Consider the following 9,692-nt stretch of genomic DNA (forward strand, 5'->3'; position numbering starts at 1 on the left):
TACTTACTCTGAAGGGTAAAGATAGACACCAATGATGATTTTTTTTTCTTTTTTTTAATTCCTGAAATATAAAATATGGTTACATTACTTTTACTTTTTCCATAGTGATCGTGTATTTTGGAGACCTTGGATGTCAGTCAAGAACTTTATAATGTAGCAGGATTTACATATACTATGCAAAAGGTCCTCAAATAGCTGGTGATGTGCTAAAATATCTACAGATCTGAATGATCTTGAAAGGGATGTTCCTCTCAGGAAATTCAATGAGAACTTAGTGATTAGTCAGTCTTTAGACGAGTTCATGTCCTTTATGAGGTTTTTACTGTGTGGGAACTCTTGAAATAACTTTAAGGTCTTTAGTGACCCTGGCTATAATATTCTATATATATCCACAGCTCAAAGTACATCAGCATGGTGGGCAAATGAAAATGACTCTTACTGATAGCTAAAAAGAATATTGGTGTCACCAAACATATCCTGAAATACAACAAATTGCTCATTGTTCAGGAAATCCTGTGCAACCTCTGGGGGATAGATATTAATGGAACACTGATTGGGAAACACCACTTTGGAGATATCCTGAAGGCTTTTATATTCTGTTGGATAAATATTTTACATGTAAACTCAAAATATGTATTTCGTATATTTAAAAGGCTGTATAGGGTGAAGCATGATGTCAAAGAGGTGCAATACAAATTTTTTTAATTGGAGCACACATAATAGGCTGTCAGCTTCTGTGTTTGAAGAACTAGATATAGAATGCAAAAAGAAAGTTAGGTAAATATAAAACATTAATTTAGTATTGATTATGTATTTCTCAATATTATTAATAAAGATCCAATAATTATTATTTGGGGACTTATAGACACATTATTTAATTGAGGTACAGGTTCTTATATGGTATGTCAGTCTCTATCCAGACTTAAGTGCTACTCACTCTCTATTCTGGAGGATTTTATAGAACCCTTTCATTTATGTTGAAATGTTTATGATTTCATGATAGGTTCATATCATATTCCTGATATACATGTTTGTATAGTAAACATTACAAAGCCAGAATACATTTTATGGTTGTAAAAATGTTAATATGTTACAAATTTAAATGACTGAAGCTGTACAATAATGTGATTAATGTAACATGACCCTAACTATAGACTTAGTAAAAGAAATATGGAAATATCTATTTTGCAAAGTGATAGAGTGATATTTCCTAATGCCAACAGACATCTTACCTGTGTTTCTCTCCAATTAACCACCTGGGCGTTACACTGAGGTCTAGATTTCTGTACCAAAAGCGGTACACTGTTTTTCATGAATTTTTTTTTTTAAATTGTAGACCTGTAACTTACAGAAATATGTCCGAAGAAGGGTCTAGTAGATATCATGAATATAAAAACATGTTTGAAACACACAATCATGTAAAAAAAAAAAAATACTTTTAATAAAATTAAATAAAATACACAAAAATCAGCTTAAACAAGAATACATAAATAAATGAAAAATACTGAAAATGGGATAATTCCATATACTGTATAGTAATATATTTTTCTAAAACACCTCCCTAGTGTCCAACAGTCCAACGCCACAAACATATAGACAAAACCACATAAATACATTTTGTATTATTTTGTATGGGATTGGATACAGGACTTTCCAATACAAAATATTTGAATTTCCCGCAACGACCCACATCGACGGGCGCACGCACGGACATCATCAGGAATCGCCAAGGGACGCGTACGCGAACGCCGGGTATTCTAATTCTTTCCAAACTTCCATGCAAAAAGTGTTAAATTTTTTGCATGGAAATTTATTTTAGATTGTAGGCTATAATTCACCGAATTACTCAATAATTACTTATAATTCACTGAATTACCGCATAAATCACCGAAATATGTCCAAAATTTTATAAATTTAATAATAAAATTTTTTTATAAAACATAAAAAAAATCTTTAAAAAAAAAAACTAAAAAAAAAAAATCTTTAAAAAAAGTTAAAAAAAAAATAGTGTATAATGTAATGTACTGTAGCTTATATAATATATATATATATATATAATACAATTATTTACATTATTTACAATTATGTATTGGACTCAATACAGCTTTTTTTGTATTGAGTTCAATGCAAAGGAACTCAATACAAAATTTTGAATTTACCGCCCCGCCACTCGCCCGCACTGACGCATGCAGCGACATCACCGGGAAACCCCGGTGATCGTCACTGCACTCGCCGGATGAAGAAAGAAGACTGAAGACGTGTCCGGAGGAGATGCGGGAAGAAGGTGAGTATTTTTTTTTTCGATCGACGTGGACAGAACGGATCATCGCAGCGGGGACCAGGTAAGTGATTGGGATTTAGACAGTGGGAAAGGTTGGGGTTTATCGATTTTTGCAAAATCGATCAACCCGAACCAAGGTCGGAGTTATCGGTAAGGTGGTTAATATTTATTAAGAGTTGTTTTGTTTTCAGTTTTCTTCCTGGATAACTTCTGATTACTGACAGGTGTGTAGGGGACTTTATAATTTTCACGTTGGTAGAGAGATCACCTGGTGACTGCAACTCAAACCCCTGAGCGTACCAACTTGGCACAGAACTAATTAAAAGTCTGTAAGCTTGGTGAGGTTTACTAAGTTGTATCTGACAATAATTTCATAAGTATTATTAATTAAAAATAATGTAATATTTTGTATTTTATTAGTTATTTACAAAATATCCCATTATCTAAGGATACATAACCTAACTTGGTGGCAAAATTAAAAGTAAGCCTAAACATAACTCAACATTGCTAAATGATAAAACAAATTTATATTTAAATCGAATTTACTAATTTAATCCATAAAATAGGTCTGATTTAATAAATTTCTCCCAAACTGGAGAAGGCAGACTATCATGGAAAAATATGGAGGATCTAGCAAACTTGGAATGGATCTCTTAAAACGTATTTGTTATTACATTTTGAAAATGTTTTCAATCTTGGCCCAGGTCCATTCCAAGTTTTCTGTATCACCCATGTCTTTCCATGATAGTCTATCTTCTCCAGGCTTGGGGAGCTTTTATAAAATAGGCCTAAAATGTTGCTTTATTTCCGGGAATAGTAAAAACCTTTTGTGAATTTTTTTTATAATATTATATAAATAAACCTATATATTTAATTTTACTTGCTCCCTTTGGCCCCGGAATGGGTCCACCTGCCAAAAATTCATCACTTTTTTGGGTGATCTGAAGCCTGTAAGGACCATTCGGCTCTACGGCAACTGGTAAGAGTCCATGTGACCCAGGGAGCACAAAAAGGACCTTCTTTGTAGTCCAGAAAATTTCAGATTCAGGAAAGTAAAATAAAACTATTTTTGGAGATGCTCTAACATTAAATTCAAACTTTTACCTGTGGATATACTAGAATTTTTTTTTTTTTTTATTGTTTAGACAAATTGGTCCTGGATAATAAAGCTCTACAAGACTGAAGAAGATAAACTATTGTCGAACGGCCTTGGTGATCCAGCAGATTGTTTAGTAAATGTTTTCAAACCAATCCATTTCAGATGTTCTTGTTTACCTAGGCTCTCCCACGATCTTCTCCAGTCTTGCATTACGTTAATAATTCAGAGCCAATGCGTCCAAACAATAAAAGAAAATTTACAGTATATCCAAGATTGAAAGTTTGTTAGAACAGCATCTTATAAAAGAAAAAAAAATAAAGTCCCGAATCTGTATTTTTCTTTCTAGACTACAAGGAGGATCCTGTGTGACATGGACGGGTACTATTGGCTATAGAGCTGAATGGTCCTTACAGGATTCAGATCACCCAAAGGAGTGATGACTTTGTGGCAAGCGAACCCTATTCCAGGATCGAAGAGAGTTATATTATGTATAGAAGTTTGTTTTTATAGTAATATTAAAAGTTCACAAAAAAAGTTTTTACTTTACCTGTAATTGGCTTAAAAAAGCAACACTTTGGGCCTGATTTAATAAAGCTTCTGAAGGCTGAAAAGACTAGAAAAGACTACTATGGGAGAATATGGGAGATCCAGCAAACCTGGAATGGATTTCTTAAAAAATGATTTACTATTACATATTATTAAAGTTTTCAGTCCTGGGTCACATTGGCTGGATCACCTAGGATCTCCCACTATAGTCCATCTTCTCCACTCTTGAAGACCTTTAATAAATCAGGCCCTTTGTGGTGGGCAATTACCTGATCCATCACAGTATTCTTTTTACACATTTATATTGTGTTGGTATGGAGAACAGGGGCTTACATTTATTAAAGTTTTTATTTTTTTGGGGGGGGGGGTTAATGAAAAAAAGGGAAAAGGAAGGCGGATATTTCAGTCAGAAATAGACATACAATACAGCAGTATTAAACATATTCCAAACTTTTAATTTATATTTTAAAAACAAAATAATCCAATAAACTCAAAATAATATATCAATTTCTAATACTTGGAAATATTAAACATACACTATATGTTTATTATTTACAAAAAATATCTTGTAGATTTTAGTTGAATTCCTGATGAAGTGGATATCTTCTGTGATACACATCAAGTGATAACTGAGACACTAAAATTATTGGAAATGCCTCTGGCATTCTCGTGAAAATTTCGAACTTCCAATGGGTCTGAAATCATCAGAAGATCAAGGAAATCATTACGATACCTGGCAGGCAGAGGTTAATTAACCTAGTCTAGTGCCTGGGGATCGCAGTGGATCTGCAGATAAACTAACAATCCAGTTTCTCTATTGAGAGTTCATCTGCAGTTGAGTTCCCACGTCACTGGCTTGGTATTTGAGAGTTCACCTGCAGTCACAGCTGATTGGAGGCTCTTCCGTACCTCCTCCAATCAGCTGTGACTGCAAAGTTCCCATGGTCACTAGGCTGTACTTATCAGCCCAGTGACCATGGGAATGAAACTGCAGATGAACTCTCAATGGAGAAACTCCATTAAGAGTTCATCTGCAGTTCCACTGCGATCCCCGGGCAGTAGAGATTAATAGCGTCTAGTGCCCCAAGATCTCAGTGGATTCTCAGGCCTGCAATGATTCTTTGTAGCCATGGGAATCCTGTGTGCGATCCCCAGCACTAGAGGTTAAATGGGGCAAGTATCCCCATTCAAAATCTCTAGTGGTCTCTGATTGGCTGAGGAAAGCTTTCTTTACAATTTCAGTGAACGTGAAGCGTGAACGTCCTAATTCACCGCGAAATTAATTTTTTAAAACTCGCTCACTCATCCCTAGTCATTAACCCAATAGGGCTAAACGTTAAAGATTTGATGACATATTATATACCTGAAACTTTGAAGACATATTATTTACTTGACAACAAAATTGTATATATAAACAATGCAACTTAGATTGTACATGAACATTTCAAAAAGTAGATTTTGTGAACCCTTTAATGAGCAGAAGGTACCTAAAGAGTTATTCATTCACTTATACTTGTGCTGCTATATTTGTTTTATTACTAAAGCAAAAAATAATGTGCTTCCAAAATTTTACAGATACCACCAGAACCGAAAGGCAATTGAGACACTTAAAAAAACCCTGAAAAGAATACAGTTTTTAATTGCCTTCTTGAGTCTTTTAACTCTTGCATCACTCTCTGTATTGGTCGGTCTGTCAGGCAATCCCTACTATTTAACCACCTGGCCGTTAAACCTGACCTTGGTTCGGGTTTAAAACACTTGCAAAAAGTGTTAAACCCAAACTTTTCTCAGGTGGTTAAATGTCATCACTTACCTGTTCCCACTGTGATCATCTGTTCTGTTGTTCCAGCGTCGATCTCTAAAAAAAATACTTACCTTTTCCCCGCAGCTCCTCCGGACACGTCTGTCCTTTTCTGTCTTCTCCCGGCGAGTGCAGTGACGATCTCTTGGGTTTCCCGGTGACGTCGTTGCATGCGTCAGTGCGAGCTGGAGGCGCGAAATTCAAATAAGTTTGCATTGAACTCAATACAAAAAAGCTGTATTGAGTCCAATACAAGGAAATCTTTATATAATATATATTTATAATTGTTTTATATATATATATTATATAAGGTACTGTACAGGTACATTACATTATACACTATTTTTTTTCAAGATTTTTTGTAAATTTTTTTTTATGTTTTATAAAAAAAATGTTATTATTACATTTTTTAAAATTTTGCACATATTTTGGTGAGTTATGCTGTAATTCGGTGAATTATAAGTAATTATTGAGTAATTTGGTGAATTACAAGTAATTATTGAGTAATTATGGTGAATTATAGCCTACAATCTAAAATACATTTCCATGCAAAAAATGTAACACTTTTTGCATGGAAGTACAGAAGTTTGAAAAGAATTAGTACACCCGGCGTTCACGTACACGTCCCTCGGCGATTCCTGATGATGTCAGTGCATGCGCCTGTAGATTTTTTTTTTACATGATTGTGTGTTTCAAACATTTTTTATATTCATTATATCTTCTATAACCCTGTTCGGACATATTTCTGTAAGTTACAGGTCTACAATTTAAAAAAAAAAAATTTAATGAAAAACATTGTACCATTTTTGGTACAGAAATCTAGACATCAGTGTAACGCCCAGGTGGTTAATGTACAGCGCTGTGTAATATGTTGGCGCTATTGAAAATCCTGTTTATTAATAATAATAATAATAATAATAATAAAAATAATTGTGTCCAATGCCTGCATGTACCTTAAGCTCATGGTGGTTCTAGCTGTCAGCCTTTACGTCACTACAGGAAATAACAGTGACAAAGTCTGTCTGATGAATTCACAGCTTAAGGCAGGGGATGCAGGTATCAGGCATACCCAAAAAAGTAAACATTTTGTAAGTAGCTTTGCTTTGCAAGTGAGTGAAGATCTGTTAAATGGTCAATAGAATCTTAGAGCTTAGAATAAACAGTCAAGTAGACTCGTTTTTTGGAATGTGATAGTGCCTAAAGCCACAGTTCTTTATTTCCAGGCAAAAGTCCTAAAATTAACCAGTGTTTTGTGCAGAACCCTCCTGATCTCATTGTTTCTTAAACTATATATGATTGGATTGAACAGTGGAGACACCACAATATACAACAACGATCTGTACTTGTTCATGTAGCTTGAGCTCTCGTCAGATGGTGCTATGTAGACGACAATTAATGTCCCATAGAAAGTACAAACTGTGGCCATATGGGTACTGCAAGTTGAAAACGCCTTTCTTCGCCCATAAGCAGAAGATATCTTCAGAATAGTGGCTAAGATCCAGATGTATGTTGTATTAATAAAAGCAAATGGTAGAAATATGGCGATGGACGAAGAAATAAAATCTTGGAGCATCAAGCCAGAAATGTCTGAGGTGGACAATTCAACAACTGGCCCCAAGTCACAGAAAAAATGGTCTATATAATTCAGGCCACAATAATTTAATCTGTATATCACAATTATTTCACTTGACACTAAAATAAAAACGAAGACATATAACCCGATGATCACCTGAAGACAAATTTGAGAGTTCATGAGTGATGGATAACGTAATGGATTGCAGATAGCTAAATACCGGTCATAGGACATGATGGCGATGAGAAAACATTGAAAATAACTGCAAATACCAAAACAATAAAGCTGAGTAATACAACCAACCAGCGGTAATTGTCTTTCATCTTTGATGATGACCTCCAGAGTTATAGGCAGCACACTGGTGGTGAGTACAACATCAGATGTAGCCAAGTGCTTCAGAAAGAAAAACATTGGAATTTTAAGCTGATCAACAACTGATACTAAAACAATTAATAAAATATTTCCACTTAATATCATTATATATGTTAGAAGAAAACCAATAAACAGCAGAATTCTAAATTTATAAAGACCTTGAAAACCAAGTAGTTTTATTTGTGTGACCTGAGTCTGGTTGAACTCACACATTCCTTACTCTGAAGGGTAAAGATAGACACCAATAATGATTTTTTGTTTGCGTTTTTTAATTCCTGAAAAATAAAAAATTGGTTACATTACTTTAGCTTTTTTCATTAGTCAAGAAATTTATAATATGGCAGTATTTACATATACTATGCAAAAGGTCTTCAAATAAGTGTTAATGTGCTAAAATATCTACAGATCTGAATGATCTTGAAAAGGGATGTTCCTCTCCTAAAATTCAATGAAAACTTAGTAATTAGTCAGTCTATGTCCTTTCTTGAGGTTTTTATAATGTGAGAACTCTTGAAATAACTTTGAGGTCTTTAGAGACCCTGGCTATAATATCCTATATATATATATCCACAGCTCAAAGTACATCAGCATGGTGGGCAAATGAGAATCACTCTTACAGATAGCCAAAAAGATCATTGGTGTCACCAAACTTAACCCAAAATACACAAATTGCTCATTACTCAAGGAATCTCATGCAACCTCTGGGGGGAACTTTATATATCAACGGAACCATGATTGAAAAACACCACTTTGGAGATATCCAGAAGGCTTTCAAATTTTGTTGTTAGATAAATATTTTGCATGTAAACCCCAAATCTGTATTTCGTATATTTAAAAGGCTGTGTAAGGTGAGCTATGATGTCAAAGAGGTATCCTGCAAGTTTTTTAGTTGGCTGTTGCCCAGCTGCCAAGTGAAGGAGCACGCACAATAGGCTGGCAACTCATGTGCTTTGAATAACTAGATATAGAATGCAAGAAAAGGAAGGAAAATAACTAAAAACTTTTATTGAGTAGTGATTATGTATTGCCATTTTTCAATATTAATATTACAGACTCCATAAATATTATTCGGGGACTGATGGGTACCACATGGGAACCTGTGCCTCAATGAAATGAGGTGTCTATGTCAGTCTCTCTGCAGACTTAAGTGCTACTTACTTTCTGTGCAAGAGGGATTTTCAGAACCCTTTTATTCATGTTGAGGTGTTTATGGTGATTTGATGATTAAATCTCATAGTTCTTGCTAATTAGAGAACTCTTGCTCCACACTATGAAGGCAGTGGTCAAATCTGCCCCCTGATGAGTCAGAACAAGGGTCATTCTTTGTGTCATGCTGGCCTGGGCAGGTTGTTCTAAATTTTCTGAGGCTTCTACTGCTTTTTAAAGGAAAACCAACTATAAGACTTTGCACACCTTTTAGTTGATATAAATGAGATAAAGTATAAATAAGGTTATATTGGGTTTGAAAAATACAATAATGTATAGTTGGTTGTACTTTGATACCTCTTCTACCGAAGAGTTGGAAAATATGGTAAAGGGTGGTTTGGTTTTTATGCCAGTGATAAGAAAAGTTGTATGCATGGATAATGTTGTGGAGGAGATACTGACGTAAAGAAGACCACAACTGGTTTAACAGCAGAAGAAAAGGAAAGCAAATTCCTTACCAGTTAAACATAACAGAGATCATACAACTGAAGTTGTGCACCGCTGTAGCAATTCCTAGGAAGTCGGAAATCTGGAAACTCTTTACACAGAACAGCTGCAAGACAGAGCTGACACAGAATCCAGAGATCTACCAAACTTTCCTGTATGTTGGGCTGAAAAACACATAAGCCCAAAATAATTCCCAATGTGTATTCATATGGGCACATATGCGTTAAGTCACAGGTTGAAATCTCGGCCAGGACATTATCTGCAAGGAGTTTGTGTGGCATACACAGGGAGAACATACAAAATCATGCAGTTAGAGAAATTGTCTTCCCCTTAATATTGTCCTTAGACTGTGGTAATCACAAATGAA

General features: G+C 34.8%; 1 protein-coding gene across 1 annotated transcript; it reads right to left on the reverse strand.

The window, feature by feature from the left end:
* Window positions 1–6,940: 6,940 nt before the first annotated feature.
* Window positions 6,941–7,885, reverse strand: LOC140322250 (olfactory receptor 5P81-like). Its single transcript, XM_072398835.1, has one exon. It carries the CDS (start codon window positions 7,883–7,885, stop codon window positions 6,941–6,943), a length of 945 nt encoding a protein of 314 aa, XP_072254936.1.
* Window positions 7,886–9,692: the final 1,807 nt, after the last annotated feature.

Source organism: Pyxicephalus adspersus, chromosome 2, assembly GCF_032062135.1.
Source record: "Pyxicephalus adspersus chromosome 2, UCB_Pads_2.0, whole genome shotgun sequence".
Lineage (NCBI taxonomy): Eukaryota > Metazoa > Chordata > Amphibia > Anura > Pyxicephalidae > Pyxicephalus > Pyxicephalus adspersus.